The sequence below is a fragment of the Oncorhynchus kisutch genome, linkage group LG22, assembly GCF_002021735.2.
Source record: "Oncorhynchus kisutch isolate 150728-3 linkage group LG22, Okis_V2, whole genome shotgun sequence".
NCBI classification, from domain to species: Eukaryota; Metazoa; Chordata; class Actinopteri; order Salmoniformes; family Salmonidae; genus Oncorhynchus; species Oncorhynchus kisutch.
The window spans coordinates 22,507,091-22,534,722 of NC_034195.2; the positions used below are offsets into that span (position 1 = coordinate 22,507,091).

The 27,632-nt window shown below is 41.2% G+C and overlaps 3 protein-coding genes across 12 annotated transcripts in view; 1 reads left to right on the forward strand and 2 right to left on the reverse strand.

Annotated features, from left to right (window-relative positions):
- The window catches only part of LOC109888051 (solute carrier family 66 member 2), an 80,396-nt gene extending 61,878 nt beyond the window's left edge, over window positions 1-18,518 (reverse strand). Inside the window, exons 1-3 of one of the 6 annotated variants that reach the window (XM_031801155.1) lie at window positions 18,303-18,516; window positions 13,171-13,429; window positions 12,813-12,946 (exon numbers count right to left, since the gene is read on the reverse strand). In XM_031801155.1, the coding sequence (XP_031657015.1) occupies window positions 12,813-12,946; window positions 13,171-13,379 (343 nt within the window). In that variant the 5' untranslated portion in view covers window positions 13,380-13,429; window positions 18,303-18,516. Of the gene's footprint in view, window positions 1-12,812; window positions 12,947-13,170; window positions 13,430-17,532; window positions 17,682-18,211 lie in introns of those variants that run through there. The other 5 variants (XM_031801154.1, XM_031801153.1, XM_031801156.1 and 2 more) reach the window with 5 other exon arrangements.
- Window positions 18,519-18,721: 203 nt separating this feature from the next.
- On the forward strand, window positions 18,722-27,355 carry hsbp1b (heat shock factor binding protein 1b). Of its 3 annotated transcripts, none has more exons than XM_020455844.2 (4): window positions 18,722-18,906; window positions 19,416-19,482; window positions 19,961-20,087; window positions 27,017-27,355. In XM_020455844.2, the coding sequence occupies exons 1-3, from the start codon at window positions 18,862-18,864 to the stop codon at window positions 20,083-20,085; spliced, it is 237 nt and encodes a 78-aa protein (XP_020311433.1). In that variant the 5' UTR covers window positions 18,722-18,861; the 3' UTR covers window positions 20,086-20,087; window positions 27,017-27,355. The 3 variants fall into 3 exon arrangements, with proteins under 3 accessions (XP_020311433.1, XP_020311434.1, XP_020311432.1); XM_020455845.2 differs by lacking the exon at window positions 27,017-27,355 and adding an exon at window positions 20,621-20,771; XM_020455843.2 differs by lacking the exon at window positions 27,017-27,355 and adding an exon at window positions 20,633-20,771.
- zgc:173742 (DNA topoisomerase I, mitochondrial) overlaps window positions 20,647-27,632 on the reverse strand; it is a 36,701-nt gene continuing 29,715 nt past the window's right edge. For 2 of the 3 annotated variants that reach the window (XM_020455841.2, XM_031801152.1), the window contains exons 16-20: window positions 25,583-25,697; window positions 23,398-23,525; window positions 23,178-23,275; window positions 22,937-23,086; window positions 22,401-22,775 (exon numbers count right to left, since the gene is read on the reverse strand). In XM_020455841.2, coding sequence (XP_020311430.1) covers window positions 22,673-22,775; window positions 22,937-23,086; window positions 23,178-23,275; window positions 23,398-23,525; window positions 25,583-25,697 — 594 coding nt within the window. In that variant the 3' untranslated portion in view covers window positions 22,401-22,672. Of the gene's footprint in view, window positions 22,776-22,936; window positions 23,087-23,177; window positions 23,276-23,397; window positions 23,526-25,582; window positions 25,698-27,632 lie in introns of all 3 variants that reach the window. The other variant, XM_020455840.2, reaches the window with a different exon arrangement.

Genomic DNA, 27,632 nt, shown 5'->3' on the forward strand with positions numbered 1-27,632 from the left:
GTATATATATATATTTTTTTTAAGTCTCTTAAAATCTTTACAGGAAAATCTGATGTGTGGAGACATTTCGCCGCTGCTAATGATGAAGGAAAAGCTGTGTACATTTGCAAATACTGTGCCAAATCATATGAGAAGAATGCAACGAAGCAGAATCATGCAGAATCATCTGGCCAAGTGCATATAAAGTTCCCTCAGCACTCTCAACAAGCAACCTGACAAAAGTCCCTCTACTTCGATTCGAGGTGAAAGTGGTGAAGCAGACACCTTATCGATAGCAACATCCCACGGTCCTCCTGGAATCAGAGTTTTTTTTTACTCAATGGAGGAACGTAGTCAGAGAAATGCTGCTGAATGTCTTGCTCAAGCTGTGTATGCAACTGGTTCACCTCTGATGCTCACGGGCAATATATAACAGAAGAGATTTCTGAATATTCTTCACCTAGCATACACCCCTCCAACCAAACATGCTTTATCTACTAATTTAGTTTATCTACTAATCTACTAAGCAAATCATATAGAAAGCAGACAGTATTGCAATCATCTCTGATGCGTGGTCGAATGTTCATGGGCAAGGAATAATTAACCACATCTCCACCCCTCAACCAGTATTCTACAAGAGCACAGACACAAGAGACAACAGACACACCGGTCTCTACATTGCTGCGAACATGATGGCTGCTTGCTTCAACCCTCACATCACACCCATTGGCTGTGCTGCTCATGCATTGAATCTGCTCCTCAAGGACATCATGGCACTGAAAACAATGGATACACTCTACAAGAGGACCAAGGAAATGGTTAGGTATATGAAGGGTCAACAAGTTATAGCAGTAATCTACCTCACCAAGCAAAGTGAGAAGAATAAGAGCATCACATTGAAGCTGCCCAGCAACACTCATTGGGGTGGTGTTGTCGTCACGTTTGACAGTCTCCTGGAGGGGAAGGAGTCTCTCCAAGAAATGGCCATATCACAGTCTGCCTATATGGACAGCCCCATCAAGAGGATCCTCCTGGATGATGTATTTTGGGAGAAAGTGGTAAGCAGCCTGAAACCTATAGCAGTAGCCATTGCACCATGTGTATGTGACAAATAACATTTGATTTGATTTGATTTGAGATTGAGGGAGACATGCCATCCTGTCTGATGTTCAGACTCTGCTTGTAGATGTAAGAGAAGAAAGCTGTACTGCCCTGCCCACTTCACTGTTGTTCCAAGCAGAGGAAACTGCAGTTCTGAAATATATCAAAAAGCGTAAAGACTTCTGCCTGAAGCCCATACACGCCGCAGCGTACATGTTGGACCCCAAGTATGCTGGCTAAAGCATCCTGTCTGGTGCAGAGATCAACAAGGCCTATGGTGTCATCCCTACCGTGTCTCACCACATGGTTGAGGGCAAGGTTCTTGGCAGTCTGGTGAAGTACAATTCCAAGCAAGGGCTTTGGGATGGAGATGCAATATGGCAGTCGTGCCAACATAACTCATCAGCCACCTGGTGGAAGGGACTTGAGACTCCTTCCCTTGTTGCCTCCATCATCCTCCAAATCCCACCAACATCAGCCGCCTCAGAGCGCAACTGGTCCTTGTTTGGGGACACACACACCAAAGCACGCAACAGGCTGACTTTTTGAGCCTGACAACGAGCCATCCTGACAACGAGCCATCCTCCTTGAAAGTGACAGTGAAGATGAGGTCTCAGTCTGTTGTTAAAGAGGTGAACATTGAGGAGGTCCAGGGTGAAGACATCGAAGCCCGAGAGGAAGACTAACCAAAGCTTTAGTTTCTGGACTATAATTTTACAGATGTATGTTGAAAATATTTTGGGGAGATGCGATGGATAATTGGGGGATCATTCAATATTCCCTTTTTTAATTTAATTAAAGTTCCATTCGTAACTAAATAGTTTTTTTATTTGTATTGGAAGGATTTCATCATTTGCAAATGTCTACTTATGATGAGGTAAAAGGTTTACGTTTCTGTCTCCATATGACATGGTAAATATATCCTACGCAAAAAAACATCTCAATTTAAATGGTATTAATATTAATTTGCATTTATTTCCGTTAATCCCTACGGAAGGTTTTGACCTCTAAATATTCCCCAAAATGTGCAACCCTACCAACAGGTGTATAAAATCAATCACATAGCCATGCAATCTCCATAGACAAACATTGACCCGTACTGAAGAGCTCAGTGCCTTTCAAAGTGGCACCGACATAGGATGGCACCTTTCCAACAAGTCAGTTTGTCAAATTTCTGCCCTGCTAGAGCATCCCCGGTCAACTGTAAGCGCTGCTATTGTGAAGTGAAAACATCTAGGAGCAACAACTCCTCAGCTGTGTGATGTGGTAGGTCACACAAGCTCACAGAACGGGACAGCCGAGTGCTGAAGTGCGTAACATATGACATCGTCTGCCTCTGGAAGCAACATCAGCGCAAGACCTGTTCATTGGGAGTTTCATGAAATGGGTATCCACGGCTGAGCAGCCGCACAGAAGCCTAAGATCACCATGCGCAATGCCAAGCGTCGGCTGGAGTGGTGTAAAGCTCGCCACCATTTTACTCTGGAGCAGTGGAAACATGTTTTCTGGATTGATGAATCCCGCTTCACCATCTGGCAGTCTGACGGACAAATCTGGGTTTGGCGGATGTCAGGAGAACGCTACCTGTCCCAATGAATAGTGCCAACTAAATGCTACAGCATTCAATTACATTCTAGACGATTCTGTGCTTCCAACTTTGTGACAACAGTTTGGGGAAGGCCCTTTTCTGTTTCAGCATGACAATCCCCCTGTGCATAAAGTGAGGTCCATACAGAAATGGTTTGTCAATATCGGTGTGGAAGAACTTGACTGGCCTGCACAGAGCCCTGACTTCAACCCCATCAAACACCTTTGGAATGAATTGGAATGCCAACTGCGAACCAGGCCTAATTGCCCAACATCAGTGCCCGACCTCACTAATGCTCTTGTGGCTGAATGGAAGCCAGCCCCGAAGAAACTTTATATTCATCATCTCCAACTTATGTGAAAATAGTGAGTTTGTTTCACAGTCAAAAAAATGGATAAGTGTTTCCAATGACAGACAATTATTTGGCAATGCCTACTCATAATTGGGTAAAATCCCAAAGCACACCGATGAGGTCATTGAAAACACTTATCCTCCTCCATCTTTTTTCCACAAAACATAGAAAAGTGCCAGATATGTTGGGGTGGTGCTGGAGATGATGAATATGAAGTTCAGAAATGTAGACATTTCCCTTTAAAATAAACCCTGTTTAATCTATAAAAAACATTTGTCACAGAAAATAGATGATTTGCAGAATGGATGAGATGGAGGTCATTACCACTCAATAAATTAATAGGGACATTTTAGACATGCTGCAGAATTTTCTGTCCCATCAAGGTGTGCCAAGGTTAAAAAAAGGTTGGGAACCACTGCTCTAGGGAGCCAATTTCAGCAACCTGTCTGTCACACCTGTACCTTGTCATCCTCTGACTCACAGGAAGCGAGAGGGGGGAAGACAAGAGATTAATTAAGGCCTCAATGACTGGAGATAAGAGGGAAGGCAGGGGGAAATTGGGACAGTGGTGGAAAGAGAATAGTGTCTGCTAAGAGGGGATTGAGATATACTGTAGTTAACAGGGAGCTCTAGCCTTGCAGCCCATCTATAGACAGCCCTCTGGGAGCACACAAAACATATAGAGCCCTCTGTCTGCTCTGGATTGAGAGTACTGTCAGAGTCATGGGAGAACTAGTGATCAATGGTGTTGGTGTAATAAGTCCTGTTTTCCCATCTTACACTACTGTGTGTGTGGGTGGGGGGGGGGGAAGAACCAGGACACTTAGGTCAAAGATGAGCTCATGAATAAATAAATTGGCCACAAATAACCAACAGTATTCTGACAGGCCCACAGTGCAGCAACTGTCAATATGTATTGGTGACAGGAGGCACCGTGATTTGGAATTCTGCACAATGTCTATACGGTGCGACACTATTAAAGGCGCCACAAAAAGGTCGATGAAAAACATCAACAAAATAAAGTACAAACACCGGGGTCACGCGAAGATACTTCCTACACTCTAACTACAAGTCAGTCTGCTGCGTAGGCTATCTGCTGTGTTTCTTGCCCTTTTTAATAATTCATATGACCCTGTGGGAGTAGCCACTGGCAGTAGTCTGACTCGACCTTTCCCAGAAGAGGACTGAGCACTCGGAGTTCTCCATGTTTAAGAGGGCCCAGGCATATCACCAACACCTAACCAGAAACAGAGCTTATGCAAACATTCCCATGGGGATGATTCTAAAACAAGCACACAGTCAGGAGCCATGGACAAAAGCACAACATAACAATTAAGTTAACTTCAGCAAAACCAACTGAAGAACAACAAAACTGAAGGGTTGGCTACTGATTATATTCAGCTTATGTCACCAACTGTACTCTACTTACACACCCCGCTAGCTTCATTTGACTTATCTAGGCTTTAATTACACACAGTGTACACCTCTGTGTAAATACAGGGGAGTAATAAACGCTCAGCCTGTGCTGAGAGCGGTCACACCTGAGCGGCAGACAGACTGGTGGTCCCAGTCCAGACCGCAGTAGAGTAGACCCGAACTACAATGAGCAGCACAGCCAAACTCATCCAAAACAAACAGACCACTCCACTAAGGCACCTGCAATAAGTACTCACTGTATACAGTCATCACTACTCAAGGAAGCCTACCTCTGAGTCAACAACACAGCCGCTGTCCATTCCCTCATTTTCTACACAGTTACAGGTAGTGTATGGCAAAGAGCAATGAACAGACAGGATGGTGGGTGCAGTTGTGACCAGTAGATGGCTCTGTTAATTCATTAGTACATACAGGTAACTGCCAAAATAAAGGATACAACATATATTCAAAGCAGCTGCTTCAACATAGGTGTGGTTCCTGAGTTAATTAAGCTGTTAACGTCATACTTAGGGTCACGCAAAAGTTGGCATTAATAAAAACTGAACTTGACGCGAGAATGTGCTTTAGACCATGTGTATACACAGTTTCTAGTGGTTGAAGTATTGAATTGCAAGACAAAAGTGGCGTAGTAGCCTTGTGCAAAATGGGGAATATATGATGACACTATTATTCATAACAAACAAAAAAAACAGGTAGCTAAATATAATAACAAGATGCAACAAGATTGCTGTTAGTGAGAGGAGCGAAAATCGATTTATAACACAACCAATGCAGAATAAATTCCTCATCTTTTCTGGCCATGGTGAGTTCATATTCCTTTAGTAGCCATACAACACCCATACGCATCTGTCATTTAATTGGACCTATTAAACAGGCTATTATAATTCTCTAAGCATCTGAAAAGGAGAGCAGTTTATAACATGCAGTATAATTTAACTGGTGAATAGACAGATGCGCATGGGTTGATCTTTTGCATGGAAGTGCGTTACAACTAAGTAGGCCTACTGTAATCCAAGTGGACAATGCTTCAGAATTCACGGGCAGTGCTGTATATTTAGGTTTGGGAAAAAGTCAACGTAAAACATTATTGATTCCAACGTTCTGGTTACAGGTCCACAACAATTTATAATTGTTTTTGTCTTTCAGAAACAGTCAGAGCAAATGTAACTGCAGAAGAAAACATTCTGCCACTCCAGACACACATGATGTTGTCTCTCACCGACAAAGCGAGTCAACCTTTCTTTAGGGACCTTGATGTATTGAGGAGAAATGCTCATTTCATTCCATCGAGTTACCCATCTATCAGTCAGTTTCAATTAGTTTGTAATTCTTGAAATTATTTTGGAGCACTTGGCAGCATGAAAATAACAGTAATTTCATCATTCATTTTTGCAACTTAAAAGTTGCTAAAAGGGTTATAATAACATCTGTATTTCCTTTTCCCCTTTTCCTCAGTCCACGTCTAAAACCTGCATCATAAGGGTTATAATAACACATCTGTATTTCCTTTTCCCCAGTCCACATCTAAAACCTGCATCATAAGGGTTATAATAACACATCTGTATTTCCTTTTCCCCTTTTCCTCAGTCCACGTCTAAAACCTGCATCATAAGGGTTATAATAACACATCTGTATTTCCTTTTCCCCAGTCCACATCTAAAACCTGCATCATAAGGGTTATAATAACACATCTGTATTTCCTTTTCCCCTTTTCCTCAGTCCACGTCTAAAACCTGCATCATAAGGGTTATAATAACACATCTGTATTTCCTTTTCCCCTTTTCCTCAGTCCACGTCTAAAACCTGCATCATAAGGGTTATAATAACACATCTGTATTTCCTTTTCCCCAGTCCACGTCTAAAACCTGCATCATAAGGGTTATAATAACACATCTGTATTTCCTTTTCCCCTTTTCCTCAGTCCACGTCTAAAACCTGCATCATAAGGGTTATAATAACACATCTGTATTTCCTTTTCCCCAGTCCACGTCTAAAACCTGCATCATAAGGGTTATAATAACACATCTGTATTTCCTTTTCCCCTTTTCCTCAGTCCACGTCTAAAACCTGCATCATAAGGGTTATAATAACACATCTGTATTTCCTTTTCCCCTTTTCCTCAGTCCACATCTAAAACCTGCATCATAAGGGTTATAATAACACATCTCTATTTCCTTTTCCCCAGTCCACGTCTAAAACCTGCATCATAAGGGCAACCTGTTATGTATGGCCTTTGGGCAGTCAGTGGAAGTCAGAGCAAAGTCATTCAAGTGTGAGCAGAGACAATAACACTGAATGTAGTGCACTCCACATAACACATTATACAGCACTCTCTCATTATTTCCTGGTGGTACTTTAATGGACTAGTCCTTGAGGTGCTATTCCAAATAATGTGCTGAGAAAACACCTGCTAGGACATATTTCGTTTTACCGTTGAGTGCCTTTAGGGTATCTTATGCACATATACTACCTACTGACCTCAGGTAACCCCCACTACAGGAAGCTAAATGGCATCTCTCAACACAGGTACTTGTCTGCATGTGTGTTTTTGGTTTATTGTTGTGTGTGTGTGTGTGTGTGTGTGTGTGTGTGTGTGTGTGTGTGTGTGTGTGTGTGTGTGTGTGTGTGTGTGTGTGTGTGTGTGTGTGTTCAGTGGTTCGTCCTTTGAAAGTTGCAGATTACTAAGGCGCAGCTTGCATGGTGCTGCAGAATTCTATGGCACGCTATTTAAGTGTGAACCACTGGTATCATTAATACTAGTTAGTGCTAGTTTGACCACCAGAGAGCATCTTTGAGAGGCATTTGATAGCCTTCAATAGTGGCTGTACTAGAGAATTTAAAACCTTTTTTGTAAGAACATAGAATACGTGTCTGATTTTAAGAAATGTTGCTTAATTCATTTGATTAATATTATGGTGTTTATATTCCAAGAAAAACTGAAAAACCCTCTGTCCTTCCAATAGGATGGAACGGAAAACTTGGCGCTGTACAACGTGACGGTCGGGAGTAGCCTACAATACTGGGCTATTTAGCTAAAGAATCCCCGTGTCGTGCGGGCGACCAGGGTTCAATTCCCCGATTGGCGGATGGAGTAGGCTGTCCTTATAAGAAGTTGTACTTAACTGATTCCATATGTGTTATTTCATAGTTGATGTCTTCACTACTATTCTACAATATAGAAAATAGTAAAAATAAAGAAACCCTGGAATGAGTAGGTGTCCAAACTTTTGACTGCTACTTGCTTAATATTACAGTGTTTCTATTCCAAGCAAAACCCTCTGGGTTTCCATTAGGATGGAACTTCAACATGCTCTTTAAATAAGACCTACACCACTTCTAACAGCACATTACTCAACACTAGTGAGACTCATGTCGCCTACGGTAGGCCTACAGTATATAGACAAATATGATGTGACTCTCCGCTAATATTTACACATAGAGGATTGGAGGATTCTAAATTAAAACCAAAAGCTGCCTCATGGGTCTCCCGGTGGTGGCCGGCACGGGTATCGAACCTGCATCTGTAGCAATGCATTTTGCACTGCGCCACTCAGGAGTCCCCATCCACAAAGTATCAAAATACAGAGGTGTTGGTAAAGGTATATTGTCCTGCTAATAGCCCACAATGAGCTATTATAATACTATACATGGTGTCCAGAGGTCAGGATAACCAAAACATTTCTTTATTTTAAAGACTATCAGAAATAATGTTAGTACTTATTTATTTTAATCCAAAGCCATGAATGAGTCACTATATGACTGTGCCATCAACTTGATAATATACATATATAAATCTATATTTGAGGTTATTTCTTTTTTTAGTAGTAATTTGAATAATGGACTAAATAATATTTATAAAGGCCAAAACATTAATTTCTTTTTATAGAGAAATGCTGGGCCAATTGTGCGCTGCCCTATTGGACTCCCAATCACCGTCAGGTGTGATACATAATAATACTTTTTGTTTTGTCTTTTCTGATGGATTAAACTGAAAATTGCAACCAATCACAGCCGGTTGTGATACAGCCAACCTAACTTAGAAATACATTTCACGATAGAATTCCTCCCCTACCCTCCTTCTAGGCAAGTCTATTGTCCAGCTACCTGCTAATAGCCACAATGGCGCAGTACAACGTGACCATGTGTGTTTGAAAGAGTATTTTCCAGTAAGCAACAATTTGTTACCTTCATTAGACAACTTTGTTCCAATATCTGTAATTCAGTGATATTTATTCCCAGTTATTCGTTATGATCCATAACTAAATAAACATCTGCAGTTTGAAAGAGTATTTTAATCATAATTTTATTAACTCCAACTAAAATGTAGTTTAAATAACTATGGAACTTCTGAATAGGTCTACAAACTTGACTCAGTTAAACCAGCTCTGGCAGGAGGAATGGGCCAAAATTCACCCAACTTATTGTAACCTGAAGGCTACAATTTAAAGGAAATGTTAACAAATACTAATTGAGTGTATGTAAACTTCTGACCACTGGGAATGTGATGAAATAAATAAAAGCTGAAATAAATCACTCTATACTATTATTCTGACATTTCATATTCTTAAAATAAGTGGTGATCCTAACTGACCTAAGACAGGGATGTTTTACTAGGATTCAATGTCAGGAATTGTGAAAAACTGAGTTTAAATGTATTTGGCTAAGGTATATGTAAAACTTCTGACTTCAACTGTATTTTCCTGGGTTAATAATATATCTGTGAGAATATCCAAAGGGGCTTTTATATAATTCTAAATTAATAATAATCGCTTGGTTTAAAAAATAATATTTTGGAGATGATGGTTTTCAAATAATGTAAAATGATTGAGAAAAAGACCATTCTTAAACATGGGGTGAGACATTGTTACTAATTTGTAAATAAAGCCAGTATGTTATTTAGAATTATTTATTTCCATTTTTAGGGAAGAAACCAAAAACCTAGTCATCTCATGGGTCTCCCAGGCAAGGCCAGCACAGGTATTGAACCAGCATCTGTAGCAACACAGCTTGCAATGCTATGCAGTGTCTTAGACCTTTGCGCCACTCAGTTGGTGTACAACATGACCGGTCAGGAGTGGCCTAGTAATACTAAAGTCGTGCACAATTATAAGTTTCTATTTAGGTTTATGTCGCCCATTCATTGTCAGTTGGAGACACAGTAGGACCCAAAAGCATAACCAGTGCTCTAACTCCCCTTTAGCACTGGTCTGGAGCAATGAAATGGTGACGCAGGGTGCCGTACTTAACCACAAATTACCTCTAAATCCGCAGCATAATCGCAAAACTTTTAGTGGAGCAACCACTGTATGTGGTACGGTTACATGGGGACAGGTGCTGCTGTGCTGGCTGCCATAGAGCTGGATGTCCCTGAGGTAAGGAAAGTACAGTAGTGATTAGCAGGTCTCAGATGGGGAGCGAGGGGAGGGGATAGGTGGGGGGTTAAGGGCTATTCTGAGTGTATACCATCACACCCCTCCATCCCCTCTGAAATCAGACACGTTGCCTGCCCTTCAGCAGAAGGAAGTAGCGTTCTTGTGTCGTTGACAGTCTACTGTAGTGTCTGAACAGGGTGATTAGGAGCAGTCAAAAAAGAATTCTCTATTGGTTTGGATGCTGAGCTCCTGGGAGCACGATGAGAATGGATGGAGTAAATAGTGAGACTCTCCAGCTCCCAACAGGGGACAACAAATTGAGAGTCTGGAACTCTGCCTTAGAAGACTATACTCATGACAAGACTACCAGGAAATTAAACTCTCATTCCGACACACTCTCTATCACATCCCCAGTAAGGATTATCTACAGCATAACACAATCTCAGACACGCGCGCATGGGTACACACACCCCATACTTACTCACCGATATCTACACCATGAATAACCTCACCATGAATAACTTAACCTCTCTTCAGTAATCAATCAACATGAAAGGTACATTATTAGTGTCAAGAAGTTAGGGATCTAATAACTTTTAAATTATTGGAATATTACGAGATTTCATTTCGTTCTCAGTCTGCAGCCTAATAAAAAGCTGCTTTAAGATTGGCTCTGTAATTGTGCTGAAAGAGATTAAAATCTGTGTGCAAACATAATTACCCATAAATCCAGTCCATAAAAGCTGACTGAGCATGAACTTGGACAGACTCTGGCCCCCCCGGGTCCCCAGTACAATGGCTACTAGAGTACAGCCAGTCACTCTAAAAGGGTCTTCACATACATGCTACACATATACTGCAATGTAAACCTGTAACCTTGTGACGTCTCGACCGCTACCTCAGAGGTAACGCACGACAAAACCGCCCCCCTCTAAACAGAAATGTCTCATTGAGTCAACACATAATAGCAAAGCAATGTTTTTGAAACAGCTTAGAGTTTTTACCTGAAATAGTAACAGCCGGATACATTCTGTAAATGTCGCAGTGTTTTGTTTGTTTGTTGCTAGACCGCACTGTGACACTAAGGTCCAGGCATGAATCAACTTCCCAGGGACTTATTAATATTTTAAAATTCGCAATTTGCTTTTACCTCATATGACTTCCATGATATTGATCAAATGAAGCCTGTTTTTTTTTCTAAGATAACTTTAAGGTAGGTAGTTTAAGGTTAAGAGCAACCATCTAGCTATGGTTCAGCTAAACGTCAGCATTCAGCTACAGCCAGCATGTTTATGTGAAGATATAGAAATGATTCTGATTCGCTAGCTAACGTTACCTAGCTGTGTAGCCTATATTACAATAATATGTACGACACTATGACAGCGTTACTCTACTTTTAAAGTCGTATGGAAGGGGTAAGCATTCATTATCGATATGCTAACATTACTTGATCATGAAGCATGTTGTTAGCGAGTAGGAGTCAGCGGTGTATTGTCAGCTAATTTAGAAAATAAACCTTTTATTTGCCTGCACATGCTTGTGGAATGTTGCATTATTCAAGGGTGTAATATGGTTTGGTTGCATGATTTAATATCGTAATACTGTACTTTTCAGAATAAAAGTTGTCCGATTGTTAAATAGTTTGTGCTAACTGGCTAGTGGCCATTGTGATAGTTATGGTCAATTTGAGTTGCGGACCAAGAATGTCGTGTTTGTTTTGCTTCTTTTTATAATTATTTATTACAAAAAACAGAAGGGGTAACATTAAAGCATTAGAACATGAAGGACAAACAATACAGCATCAAGACACTATCAAACAATACAGCATCAAGACACTATCAAACATGTATCAGTCTTTCCGCAACAGAGCCATGCTTGTGTGTGAAAGTGTGTGCATGATAGTGATGAAAAAGTAAACTATGACATATATTTTTCATGATCACAATCTTGTGAATCCCAAACCCTCCAAGATCCCCCCCACAGTTCCCAAATAGCTTTCACTCAAGATTCGAGACCCCTCCCACAGTCCCCCCCCCCCCGAAGAAAAAAACAACAATTAATTCCATTCCCCACCAACAACCAAGAGAATGAACTGAAGAGAAAAAAGGAAAAGACAGAAGAAAACAGCAAACAATGTAAAAATAAAAACAAATTTAATACAAAGGACATCAAGGAGAACTGATGCCTACTTTATATGTTTGTGTGCAGGTCTGGCACTACTGTGTGTTCTTGTATGTGTTTATTTGAATGAGAGTGTGTGTATATGCATGGGTACAAACACCTGCACGGCATCAGCCTCAGGCAAACCGGCGTTAGTTGTAAAAACCATGCCACCGTGAAATGTAAGGAAAGGATGTAACGTGAATTGAAAAGTAGAAATCTCTTTCGGAACTCTGCTCCTCAGACTCTCAATCGAGAGTCGAGGAGCAGCCGCTGCTCCACTGACCCCAGCCGCTGTTCTCTTTTACGTGACAGCCATATGCATATATCCATCCAACATTTCCCCTTTTCTCACACTAATCCTCCTAATAATATAAAAAAATACTAATAATAAAATCACTTAATTCAAAAGGACCCCAGGCGTAAACAAACATCTATAACATCCAAAAATCTAAACAAGAAATGACGTAAGACTGATAGAGAGCAAGTGAGAAATAGAACAAGAAAGATATTCCAGAGGCCCAAGTGATTATACCTTCTCCTATGGCCCCCCCTTTTGGCAAGAGCTCAGTGTTGAAACAGAGCTCCACTACATAGGCTTATATGTATTGTATGTGATGAGTGATCATTTGTCAAATGTGATGAGCTGTAATTGGCAAGTACTGTACATGCAGCATATTTAGCCATATCTATTGCCTCTCAGGTGATATTAAAGAGTGTGTGGACTTAATGGTTGGGACTTAATAAATGTGTAATACATGTGTTTTTACAGTAACCTATGTGAAGTAGGGATATTTGCCTGATGTGGTTATGGTTTGGTTACCTGTGAAGTGGTGCTGGTTGGTGCTGATCCGATTGGCTTGCTGGATGTTGCAGCAGAGGTGGAGCATAGCTAGCATGGTGATGATCATCACCACACTCTGGAGGAGCAGAGTCAGTTCAAACTGCTTCCCTATCCTGTAGGTAGACATTACGGTAACTAATCAAAATTCAGTGTCTGTACAGACAATGCTAAAAAAACTTACGTTTTTTTCCTATCCATATGTTTAATGTAAACACGATAACCTGCAAACTGCTGTATGCTCCCAAGTGATTTGTTTCAACATGTGAGTGAGCATTCAATAGTTTATTCTGTTCACTTTGAAATCAATCCCAGTGACCCTTCTCTCCCCTGGCCTCACCAGAAGAAGATGCGTAGGATGTTGGCGATGAGCAGCAGCAGGCAAACACGGGTGGAGAATCCCTCAGTGTTGCTGCTCCTCTGGATCTCCTGGTACTGAGGCACGTAAGGCAGGGCCCCTCCAAACACCATCACACAGGAGGCCAGCCACGACAGCAAGGTCCACGAGCCCTCCATGTCCTCCTCCAGGATGCCCACCTCAATGTCCATCTCTAGCTAGGGCCTCACAGACGGCAGCCTGGCCTCAGTCACACCCAGCCCTGTGGAGTGGACAAACAGATACTCCTGATGACCAAGCTTAGAAATAAATAACATGTGTTGTTAGAGAACTTTACCTTCACCCTCTTGTACCCTTAAAAGATAAGTTACCAACAAACTGCATGCACCATCTCCCACTCAGTCAAGACTCAACAACAATGCCAATGCACCTCAATATAAAATTATTTCTGGCTAACAACCTGACTGTGATTATCAATTAAAATGGTCAAAAATGACAACAATAGCTCTTAGCAAAGAGACAAGTATTTTGCTAAGACTGTCTGGGTTGGTCTGAGTGGGGAGGGGGAAACTGAAAACTAGCCGTTATTGGCAGAGAAATTAGAAACTCTTTCTTAATGGTCTATTAACTCATTTACTGCCTGGTGATTTCACCAAGCAGGCCAAAACTCCAGCCCACCAAAACAGGCTGTAATTTCAGACAGCCTTTTCAAACAGCTCTTACACTAAAGAGGCATTATCAGTTTCACGAGGGCGAACGTGCATAAATATGGTAGAATTCAGATATGACGTCATTGTTCTAGCACTATTCACTAAGTTTTTCAACTAAGGAGCGTGATATGTTTCAATGTGACAATACATCAGCACAATCTACTTCGTTTTTCAAATTGACAGGATCTGGAAGATAAACTGTAAATCATGTACACTCTGCTAATAATCATAAAAAATAAAGAGTAACGGAGAGCAATTTACAATACGGCAAAACAAGGTATTTATGGTAAGTGGATGGGGGCTGCCATCATTATGCACCTCCGCTATTTCACAGTATTATTCCAACCTCAGTGTAGAAATATACATACATACAGTTGAAGTCGGAAGTTTACATCCACTTAGGTTGGAGTCATTAAAACTAGTTTTTCAACCACTCCACAAATTTCTTGTTAACAAACTATAGTTAAGGCAAGTCGGTTAGGACATCTATTTTGTGCATGACAAGTAATTTTTCAGACAATTGTTTACAGACAGATTATTTCACTGTATCACAATTCCAGTGGGTCAGAAGTTTACATACACTAAGTTGACTGTTTCTTTAAACAGCTTGGAAAATTCCAGAAAATGTCATGGCTTTAGAAGCTTCTGATAGGCTTTTTGACATAATTTGAGTCAATTGGTAGGTGTACCTGTGGATGTATTTCAAGGCCTACCTTCAAACTCAGTGCCTCTTTGCTTGAGATCATATGGTAAAATCAAAAGAAATCAGTCAAGACCTTAGAAAAAGAATAGTAAATATCCACAATTCTGGTTCATCCTTGGGAGCAATTTCCAAAACGGCTGAAGGTACCACGTTCATCTGTATAAACAATAGTACGTAGGTATAAACACCATGGGACCACGCAGCCGTCATACCGCTCAGGAATGAGATGCGTTAAGTCTCCTAGATATGAATGTACTTTGGTGCGAAAAGTGCAAATCAATCCCAGAGCAGCAGCAAAGGACCTTGTGAAGATGCTGCAGGAAACAGGTACAAAACTATCTATATCGACATAACCCGAAAGGCCGCTCAGCAAAGAAGCCACTGCTCCAAAACTGCCATAAAAAAACAGACTACAGTTTGTAGCTGCACAAGGGGACAAAGATCGTACTTTTTGGAGAAATGTAATCTGGTCTGATGAAACAAAAATAGAACTGTTTGGCCATAATGACCATCGTTATGTTTGCAGGAAAAAGGGGGAGGCTTGCAAGCCGAAGAACCCCATCCCAACCGTGAAGCACGGGGGTGCCAACATCATGTTGTTGGGGTGCTTTGCTACAGGAGTGACTGGTGCCCTTCACAAAATAGATGGCATCATTAGGTAGGAACATTATATAGATATATTGAAGCAACATCTCAAGACAATCAGGAAGTTAAAGCTTGGTCGCAAATGGGTCTTCCAAATGGACAATGACCACAAGCATACTTCCAAAGTTGTGGCAAAATGGCTTAAGGACAACAAAGTCAAGGTATTGGAGTGGCCATCACAAAGCCCTCACCTCAATCCTACAGAAAATGTGTGGGCAGAACTGAAAAAGCGTGTGTGAGCAAGGAGGCCTACAAACCTGACTCGGTTACACCAGCTCTGGCAGGAGGAATGGGCCAAAATTCACCCAACTTATTGTGGGAAGCTTGTGGAAGGCTACCGGAAACATTTCACCCAAGTTAAACAATTTCAAGGCAATGCTACCAAATACTAATTGAGTGTATGTAAACTTCTGGCCCACTGGGAATGTGATGAAAGAAATAAAAGCTGAAATAAATCATTCTCTCTACTATTATTCTGACATTTCACATTCTTAAAATAAAGTGGTGATCCTAATTGACCTAAAACAGGGATTTTTACTAGGATTAAATGTCAGGAATTGTGAAAACTGAGTTTAAATGTATTTGTCTAAGGTGTATGTAAACTTCCGACTTCAACTGTACATACACTACCAGTCAAAAGTTTTAGAACACCTACTCATTCAAGGGCTTTTCTTTATTTTTTACTATTTTATACATTGTAGAATAATAGTGAAGACATCAAAACTATGAAATAACACATATGGATTCATGTCGTAACCAAAAAAAAAAAAGTGTTATTCAAATCTAAACATTTTGTATTCTTCAAAGTAGCCACCCTTTGCCTTGACAGCAATGCACACTATTGGCATTCTCTCAACCAGCTTCATGAGGAATGCTTTTCCAACAGTCTTGAAGGAGTTCCCACATATGCTGAGCACTTGTTGGCTGCTTTTCCTTCACTCTGCGGCAAAAAATTCAATAAAATCCCTGTAATGAGTAGGTATGTGTCAAAAGTTTGGACAGGTACTGTATATAACACACGAAAATAACCTTTTTGATTGCACTGGACCTTTAAAACATGAGTCAACTTGCCACCCACACCCATTCTCTCACACCCTGATCTGAATGAAGGATATCCCAAAAAGCCCTCTGGCATATTACTAATGTCGCAAACCTGTAAAGAGACCAAGGTTTTCCTCTAAAGCAACACTGCTATATCATAACCCTGAAGACAGACCCTCTGACATGCTCTGCCTTGCCTCTCTTTGCTGTAACACAGAACTGCTGCTAAAGGGCTAATGCTAATGCTTTGAGAATGCAAATATTTCCAGAACAGTCCATGAGCTGTTACTATTGTCCTTCCATTTTACAGTAAACATTACTACTATACATACCACTACACTTGACTTGCCTTTTCCATTGAGAGCATTATTGAGGGGATAAGATAGATAATGCTCTCTCTTACTAGTCTCCTCTACATAAAATGCAGCACGTTGTCTTAATATTTGCAGAAGCCAAATATGGAGCCCTCTTAAATATAATGCATACAGAACTGCCAGTATTTACATTGGATAAACAATTTTTTTGTTTGTTTTAAAGTTCTCTCTTTGGCCCAATCTCTCAAATGACTAAAACAAAAGTTCACCTTTTTCCCCTAAGGCAACCAGAGGAAGAATATTAAACAACAAAATGTCACTTTTACATCTGCATTGCTTGCTGTTTGGTGTTTTAGGCTGGGTTCCTGTGTAGCACTTTGTGACATCGGCTAATGTAAAAAAAAAAAAAAGGGCTTTATAAATAAATTTGATTGACCACCATTTCTGTAAAAAGAGCTCTTTTTAGGGTGTGCTGAAGAAAATATGGCTGTTGAACTGTTCTGAGCAATGTAGACCACAAGGCCCAAATTGATGCAATGTACACATTTGCCTTAATACTACCTCATGTCCCCACAGAGTGACTGATCGAGACATCTAGAGCATAAACAGAGATACTTCATTCCATTAACACGTCCGTTACTCTGCATAACTCAGCTCTACTAAGTGTCTAAGTATGACATGATTTCTACCAGATCATGTCATACTTCCAGGATCCCTCTCAATGAAACATTCAGTAGGGGGACGGCAGGCAATAAAGGAAGAGGGAAATGGGAATACAGAAAGAGTGGGTGACATTTCACAGGCAATAGATACTTTGGTGACATTCAAAGTCTGTCGGGGAAAATACACATTTTGTCATTTCGTATAGAGCAGCATGTGAAATGTGAGTGTGTAAGAGCTCCGAGTCATTAAAATTGAGCAAAAGGTCACAAGTTGAATGTTCTTTACTTACTTTTTCAGTTGAACATTAAGCTACAGCGAATAACTGATAGACTATCCAATAATACCCAAAAGAAAATGTTGCAGTGTTTTCTTTACCATGTGCTTTTAGGCTACAGAGTTTAGGTGTGCTTTCATTCAATGTCTTTGTCATACTAGGATACCTGTATTTGGAAGACTTGGGGGAAAAACACTTATGTAAGCAAAGCATGAAGGGGTTGGGCTTCAACATGCCTCAACGTACAGGTTCATTATCATATGCCTAGTTGCATGAAAAATTGCAAATATTCAAAAATTCTAGTGCCTGTACTACCCAAAATCTGAACTTTTTGTACAAGTTATGAAGTGAAAAAACCAGATTTTGTCTTGAGGAATAAAGACATCTCCCAGCAATGGATTCCCCCATTTCAATTTAAATCCCTTTGTATTGACTAAACACCTGGCAGAAACTGTCCTTGAGATAATATTCCCGGGGCAATGTAGTAAGTCATCTGTACATCGACAGGATAATAAACTGGTAACACGGTGAAAGAAAAAATTACCAAAGAATACAAGACCATAGAAACATATATAATTGCACCGTGCGCGCCGATAGACGGCCATCGACAGTTTCGCTTGGAGGAAATTGATGTACATTGTGTACACTAAGAAAACGTGCACATTTTCCCTTAGGTTTTAGGCAGCTGGCCTACCTGCATGGTCGGTTACGCGTATGGTCTTCGAATATCCTGAACAATGACTCAGTAACATAGAAAGTGAGAAAAAAAATAACTTTCTATTTACTTCAAATATACTGCGGTTGCAGACGTTGTTCCACTGAACATACCTCTTCCATTTACGCGCAGATTTATAGACAACTCCTCAGTCATGCGCTCCAACCTGTTCATAGACAAATTAGATATACCGTATACAGTATACGGTCTTCACAATTTGACTTCAACCAACGCAACTATTGGCTATGGGAAAACATCTATGGGAGTCACTGCACGACACAATGATGATTCGTTTCTCAAATATGGTGTATTTATTATTGTCACATTACAATGCAGTTCAGTGTTCTGAGTACAACCTCTAGTTGTAATGTGTACACACGTGAAAGCCACGGGATTATAATCAGTGTGGCCAGGTTATGAAGCGCTGCATACCAAAAAAATCCTCAATGTTCCACAATCCTCCATTCCGTCAGTTTCCTGCTTCAGAGTTCTCGCGAGACAACGTGTTTTGCATCTAGAGCTGCTGGTAGGGAAAGGGATCCTGAATTTATTTCAGCCAAAGCTATTTTTAGCTAGTTAGAGTTCATTGTACACCACTTCATAACACAAGTATCGTTCACAGGAAAAACATGGCAGAAACCGATCCAAAGTCAGTTCAGGACCTTACTAATGTGGTGAGTTTATTACAATGACAGTGTGGCTAGATAGCCGAATTAGATTGCTAACACCATTCAACCAGGCCTGGAATGGATATTTGTCAATGTGCATTAGCCAATGATTTCAATAGCCTGTAGCCAATACATTGGATCGTATGAAACATCTCGGGAGTAGTGAATCGAACTCTACAACGATCAGCAAAATAGCTCATCACCACCAATGGCTCCTACTGCTGTAGCTTCATCTCCCATCATCATTCTGCATAGCTTGCTAGCTAGTGTAAACAAACTGATTACAAAACGAACAATTTGTATGTACTTTGAATCATGTTAAATAAAGTTCGACCAAATGATTCTGAATTGACCCCAAACCAGCCTTGCAGTACAGGCTAATTTGCCTTTTGGACCATCTTCATAAATTGCATGCAAGAATGGTCACATTTGGTCATTGAATACCAGTAACTAGATATAACATCAGCCTGTTTTATGTTGATACTGCTCTCTAAACTGTGCCCTCATGTTGTTAGGTCCAGACGCTGCTGCAACAGATGCAGGACAAGTTCCAGACCATGTCTGACCAGATCATCGGGAGAAATATCCTTCCAGACATTTATCACTCAGAACTGTCCGTTCAGTTATGAGCAAAATGCACTGATCAGGAAGGGGACAGCAGCATCCCGCACATATTTAGGAAACTTGGTATGGGCCTAGATCTTTCAAATCATAAGGCCCATTTATAAATAGGGGAGTCATACAGTCACACCCCCATTATATTGCCAAACAACTAACTGTCTTTACTCCCTTTTGATGTTTTTTTTATTACATAGGCTAAGTTGTCAAATATTTCTGGTAGCACTTTACATTACAGCACAGAATGAAACGGTAATAGTATAGTAGTGCATAGGAGGAATACATTAGATATATGTCTTACCAGTTGTAGTCTGGGGAATATCTGTGGGTGGTCATCATTCATGTTATTATGGAGAGAAATTCCAGCCAGCACAACCCACTGGTCGGTGTTATCCAAAGGCCTATTATGGGCCGGCCCATTGTCTTCCTCAACCATGTTCACTCGATGAGATGAGCACCCGCATTGATGACCTGGAGAAGAACATTGCCGACCTCATGACCCAGGCGGGCGTGGAGGAGATAGAAGGGGTCAAAGAACCACAGATGAAAGAAGGGCAAGGGTCATGAAGGTAATTTGACAGCATCTTAATACATGTTTTCTATTTCTGTATGTTGCAATAAATTATCGTTAGTACTCACCTTCTGGCACGCATCGCTGTATCCAAGTCAATAGTAGTCCTGGAAAAATTAAAGATTTTAGGTGAAAGAAAAGATCTATAATTTAAGCTGTGTAAATATCCTGGCTGGCAAACATTGATATTTACCATTTAGAAAATGTCTTATGGGTAGTATTTACATGCCTAAATTAAATTATAGTTTAGGCCTACCTTTTGATGCCACTACAATTTAAGTTGATCAAATGTGTAATTGATGGACAACTGTTTATTAGTTATAAGTCATTTCAAAATGAATTATTCAGAATCTCTGAACTTCCTTTGACTTGAATTGATGGAAAGTGCTTCGTAGGTCTATAGGTAGATGATTGCAGTTAGGAACCGTAAGAAATTGCTGTCATTTTACCAAATGAATTCCCGTCTGGAAAAGTTAATGCATCTCTCCCATACAGTAGATAAGTGTATGCTCAACCAACAAAATAAAACAGTGTCAATTACAGGTTGCCAAGTAACAAGATGTCAAGGATTTTCTCCAGGAGTAGCACACTTTTCCACTGTAACCATTCATTACTTGGTTTGGCATGTTGTAAAGTTATTTTTTATATTGACTATTGCAATAAAAGTAACAGTTCTTATGTAGAGACTTGAAGATTTATTTGAAAATTTCCCTCAGAACTTTTCAGCCCTATGAGTAATGGTTGATTGAAGTATACAGTAAAAGGCAAGCCAGTGATAAACAGCACTCTGTGCCAAGTAGAATGCATTCCAAATTCAACTGAATTCAACAAATTCAACTGACTGGTTTGTATTAATAACTTTAATAGAGCAATCTTAAAATCAGTCTCATTCTTAGGAAATAAATCAACATATTAGTTTCTTGTTTGCTGGTTTAAAAAAACAGCCTGAATGCCCTGAACCTATCTTATGGGGCTCTGAGAAACGTGCCTTCATGTGTGCATCAGGATAGTGTCGCATTAGAGCAGAGTTCCCTAACTGGTGCCCCATAGGCCAAATTTGGCCCCCAAGTTAGATTTCATACTGTTGGAAATAAGACAAAAAAAAAAAAAACTGTAAATCAACTCCAACTGGAAATCTGTTCCAAAGTATTCCCACGCACAATATAGAGATGTGATCGTTTACAAATGTAACCAAATATTTTATCTGCAGGTCAATTTGCAGTTTACAAATTATTTTTAAGTATGGTCGGGGGGCCAAGAACATCCGCTCAAGAATATATATATATATATATTTTTTTAACGGCCCGCGGCTAAATCTACACTGAACAAAAATATAAAACGCCACATGTAGTGTTTGTTTCATGAGCTGAAACAAAAGATCACACAAATGTTCCATATGCACAAAAAAACATTTCTCTCAAATTCTGAGCACCAATTTAGTTACATCCCTGTTAGTGAGCATTTCTCCTTTGCCAAGATAACCATCCACCTGACAGGTGTGGCATATCAAGAAGCTGATTAAACAGCATCTTCATTACACAGGTGCATCTTGTGCTGGGGACAATAAATGGCCTCTAGAATGTGCAGTTGTCACTACACAATGCCACAGATGTCTCAAATTTGGGTTATGGTATGAACAGGAATACGCTACAGACAGCGAACAATTGCATTTTATCCATGGCAATTTGAATGCGCAGAGATACCATGACGAAATCCTGAGGCTTATTGTCGTGCCATTTATCAGTCACCATCACCTCATGTTTCAGCATGATGATGCATGGCTCCATGTCACAAGGATCTATACACAATTCCTGGAAGCTGAAAATGTCCCAGTTCCTACATACTCACCAGAAAGGTCACCCATAGATCATGTTTGGGATGCTCTGGATCAACGTGTACGACAGCGTGTTCCAGTTTCTGAAGATGTGTCGTGCTCCATGAGGCATATTTTTTTAAAGGTATCTGTATTCCATGTGAAATCCATAGATTAGGGCCTAATGAAGTTTTCAATTTACTGATTTTCTTATATGAACTGTAACTCAGTAAAATCTTTGAAATTGTTGCATTTTTTTCCCCCAGTATAGTTGCTGATCCCTGCACTAGAGGTCATCTTGACTAAACAGACCCTTATGCTTTCAATTCCTGACTCTTTACATTGCACACCAAGTCACACCTGACATCCCTCCATCCACATGGCCAGCTCTATGACTGGTGATATCATCCATTCATGACGATCTTCGGTGAGACATGCTAAAGGCATGTCTGATAACAGAGGAGATGACATGCAAAAAACGCAGAAGAGGCTTTGCCATTCTTTTCTTAAGAAACTTTATTAAATGTTTATAAAAGGAAACGTTATCCATACTTTCTATAAGATCATCTTGGTTTACCATTAACAATAGTAAACTTTATTTTTTAAAGTGCCAACAGCAATACAACAATTAAACTTGGAAAAAACTTGCTGTGAAGTGGACTGAAAAATTCAAGGATTCTGTAGTTCAACACATGGGTAGTTAAAACCAAAAGGATAAAACCTGCCTCCTAGTCTTTACATTTAGGTAGAACTAAAGGGTAGAGGCTGACTTAGAATATAAAATCTGCCCCGGTCATGTCAACAGCCCAGGCAAACTTATCCCTCTGAGATTTATTATAAATTTTGTCCAGGGGCACCTCCATGTTCTTACACCTATGGTGAGGGCAAAACGTATAAGAAAATAATGCACAACATTAATAACTGATAATAATGTATGTTGCAAATTCATGTGAATACATAATTTAGGTGTCAGATGCACATACAGTGTCATATTTCAGACCTGTGTGTGTGTGTGTGTGTGTGTGCACCCTCACCAGGCCACGCTAATGCGTGGGTCCAGGTAGTTGAGTTTGGAGGTGCCCAGTGCGATCTGCTTGTTCTCCTCTCGGTTTGTGGCCTGAACCTCCATCTTCATAAGCTGCTCCTCACAGCGCTGCACAGCCTTCTTCTTACGCTCCACCACCCTGAACACACACAGGAGTTCAGTCTGAATATTGTCTGCCCTGTTGAGCAATAATATTCCCTATCTGTTTGCTGCCAGTAAGGACAACTCACGCCTGCAGCTTGCTGTCTGAACTGTGAGCTTTGACCTCCTTCTTGGCCAGCTTCAGCTCACTCTTGGCCAGGGCCAACTGCTCCCTCCTGCCATCAATCTGGAAGTGGTGTATGAAGAGAGAGGGCAGACTGAAGAAAACATTGAGCTAAAATAGGACACGACAACATCATATCACCCCTCGGTTTATCTATGTATCAAGTATCTGTTGATCCCCCTCACCTTGGACTGGAGGTTGGCCATAGACTGATCAAAGGTCTTTGGCGGCACCCGCTGGTGGTTACACAGAACTGCAACAGCTCGGTTGGCCCTGTTGTAGGAGAGCAGCTTCTCTGTCGGGTTGTCGGTCACTGTGTAGCAACAGGGGAACAAAGGACTATGAATGTTGGTGGCGAGTTTTTTTTATTTTTTTTATTTCACCTTTATTTAACCAGGTAGGCTAGTTGAGAACAAGTTCTCATTTACAACTGCGACCTGGCCAAGATAAAGCATAGCAGTGTGAGCATACAACAAAGAGTTACACATGGAGTAAACAATTAACAAGTCAATAACACAGTAGAAAACGAAGGGGGGGTCTATATACAATGTGTGCAAAAGGCATGAGGAGGTAGGCAAATAATTACAATTTTGCAGATTAACACTGGAGTGATAAAAGATCAGATGGTCATGTACAGGTAGAGATATTGGTGTGCAGAAGAGCAGAAAAGTAAATAAATAAAAACAGTATGGGGATGAGGTAGGTGAAAAGGGTGGGCTATTTACCAATAGACTATGTACAGCTGCAGCGATCGGTTAGCTGCTCAGATAGCTGATGTTTGAAGTTGGTGAGGGAGATAAAAGTCTCCAACTTCAGCGATTTTTGCAATTCGTTCCAGTCACAGGCAGCAGAGTACTGGAACGAAAGGCGGCCAAATGAGGTGTTGGCTTTAGGGATGATCAGTGAGATACACCTGCTGGAGCGCGTGCTACGGATGGGTGTTGCCATCGTGACCAGTGAGCTGAGATAAGGCGGAGCTTTACCTAGCATAGACTTGTAGATGACCTGGAGCCAGTGGGTCTGGCGACGAATATGTAGCGAGGGCCAGCCGACTAGAGCATACAAGTCGCAGTGGTGGGTAGTATAAGGTGCTTTAGTGACAAAACGGATGGCACTGTGATAGACTGCATCCAGTTTGCTGAGTAGAGTGTTGGAAGCCATTTTGTAGATGACATCGCCGAAGTCGAGGATCGGTAGGATAGTCAGTTTTACTAGGGTAAGCTTGGCGGCGTGAGTGAAGGAGGCTTTGTTGCGGAATAGAAAGCCGACTCTTGATTTGATTTTCGATTGGAGATGTTTGATATGAGTCTGGAAGGAGAGTTTGCAGTCTAGCCAGACACCTAGGTACTTATAGACGTCCACATATTCTAGGTCGGAACCATCCAGGGTGGTGATGCTAGTCAGGCATGCAGGTGCAGGCAGCGACCGGTTGAAAAGCATGCATTTGGTTTTACTAGCGTTTAAGAGCAGTTGGAGGCCACGGAAGGAGTGTTGTATGGCATTGAAGCTTGTTTGGAGGTTAGATAGCACAGTGTCCAAAGACGGGCCGAAAGTATATAGAATGGTGTCGTCTGCGTAGAGGTGGATCAGGGAATCGCCCGCAGCAAGTGGAGTTAATACCTTAGCTCATTGGAAATACATAAGCTCACTGGTCATTACAAGTGGATGGCATAATTAATTCAAGAAATATATACAGAGCAGGAGGCAGGAAGCCCTCTTGTCCATGGTTGGTCTATCAAACTTTGAATGTGCAGAGGGGGTGAGCGAATGTTTGATTACCAGACCACCAGGGAGCACTCCATTTCCTTTCTGTACTTCCAGAGACCCTCCCCCTGGCCAATGTACTCTTCCCCAACACAAGATCTTTCTCACTTGCACCTGCTTGCCTTTGAACACATGCACATGTCTAATTTAATTAGGAGGTTGCTACCCACACTGAATAGATTTAATCTCAGTAGCCATCCAGAGAGAAACATCCCACCATGAGAGGGGAAAGAGGGGAGGGAGGGGGATACTGGGCCCCAGCAAAACATAGGGACTAACAATGTAATAACTAAGCACGCTGAGAGAATCTCAGCCAACATACAGCTCGCAGGGACACTAACACTGAGTGAACACAGAACCTGCTGGGACTGAGATACACAACAGTGTTCTAAAGGAATGAATCACTGCTGAAATTAACAGGCAGGGCATGAGATGCAGCTCCATAGCGGGGTCTTGCAGGAGTTCTAAACACAGCCATTGCATTCACAGACATTTGAACAGGTTGATGGATATGTCTGGTAAACAAATGCTATATAAATAAATAAATAAACAGGTGCACCTGTAAGGATGGCATGTAAATGTATGTGTGGTGTTTGGAGGACGTACTGTTGGACAGCTGTTGGAGCTGCTCCTGCAGGGTGATGGAGGCGTTGAAAGTCCTGAATACCTTAGCAGTCAGGCCAGGCAGCAGGGATGACAGGTGCTTATTCAACAAGCACGTCTGGAGGGAGGAGACACACATAAGCAAGAATCGTGGATTGGATCGAGACAGGTGTGAAAAAGTATGTCCAGAAACACTAGATGGCAGTATAGTCCTGATGTTTGAACTCAGTCTTCCATAAAAGGACCAGAGTAGTCAAAAACATGATTTATATATTTTCCATCACTGAGGTTGAAATAATACCGTGAAATTTATGATAATGCCCTTTTAGTGTCACAACTATGAATAGACAGGCTGAAATTTCAGCCCGTCTGTGGTATGGCGTTTAATTAGTTAATAGACCAATAAGAAAGAGGGTTCCAAACCTCTGCCAATAACCGCAAGTTCAGTTTTCCACTCCTACAGTCCCTGTCCAATTCTTGCTTGAAAGATTGCCATTTTTCTTTTTGACCATTTTAATTGAAAACAATCACATAAAAGGTACTGAATTGTTACCCTGAAATTATTTGATATCGATTTATTTTTAATTTTTTAAAAGTCTGCATTGGACCTTTAACAAAAAAAAGGCCATCATATTACTTTCCTCTGACTTAAATAGTTAGATCTGCCTAAAAGACAAGAATTACATTTCCATTAACTGCACCACCACACAGTAAGGCTCTCCTCACCAATAACAGGGTGGCAAGTAGCCTAGAGGTTAAGAGCGTTGGGCCAGTAACCAAAAGGTCGCTTGTTCGAATCATTGAAAAAAAAGCGTTGAGCAAGGCACTTGACCCCAATTGCTCCTGTAAGTTGCTCTTGATAGATGCTTCTGGTAAACAAAAATATATATAAATAACAAAATATGCATTGGAGGCTAAGAGCAGAAGTCTACAGCTGTAATGACACCCAGTACACACAATCACATGGGCGTCACATGGGTGTGAGTATAGACGATGAATTAACTAAAGCAATCCCAGTGAGATCCTAGAGCACGACAGTGTTGTGGAGTAAGGGTGATGCTGGTATAATGAAAATCTCAAACTGCAGACAGACCTGGGTCACTCAGGACACACCCATCCCTCCCTTCCCCTCATACAGGGAGGCTGCTGGGTAGAACAACCTTCATACCCCTCCACCCATTCCTCACCCACTGGGGGAGCCCAAAACCCAGGATGCCATCAAACACACACATCTGCATTCTTAATTAGTCCTTAATTGTCTTTCTGCCCTTGCAGAGACTATAATGACACTGGCTGTGAATATGGGGGTCAAATGTTGTCCTGTACATGCTGGTGTCATTACAGTGGTTAAGTGTTACACTAACAGCAGGAGCTTCTCTCTTACCTGTTCTCACACTGCGTTTGTGTGTGTGTGTGTGTGTGTGTGTGTGTACACAGACAGGTGTGATCTGCTATCTGTGCGCATCCAGGTGTGTAGTGATATTGACCCCTGACAGAAGTCTTGACAGAGGCGATGGATGGTGGTGAGACGGTATCAGACCACATCCATCTGGCCTTCACTGATACCATGGCGCTGGACTGCAGAGATACCTCAGCCTAGCCTTGTGGTCAGCTCCTGTCTGGTTGTGTTATGTTCTCCCTGAACCTGCTCTGACTGCCAAAGATAAAGGGTCAAGAATGCCGTGGAGAAGGTTTGGACAGCAGGACAGGTACATCACAAGGGTTTGAGAAGCTGCTGATGGTGGGATGCTAACAAATAAACTCCATATTACACACTCCTAGTTCTCAGCCTGAATATATTGACGTTTTAGTAATTTAACAGACACTCTTATCCAGAGCGACTTGCAGTAGTGAGCAAAACATTTGTGTTCATTTTCCCCATAGTTTTTCAATACCGGTCCCCCGTAGGAATTGATCCCACAACCGTGGCATGGCAAGTGACTTGCTCTACCAACTCAGCCACACGGGAGGTAGAAGTTTGAACCGACCACTCACTCCGGTAGCAACGTTGAGTCAGACATGTACTGTACTACCCACTGTGGTTCCTTTATAT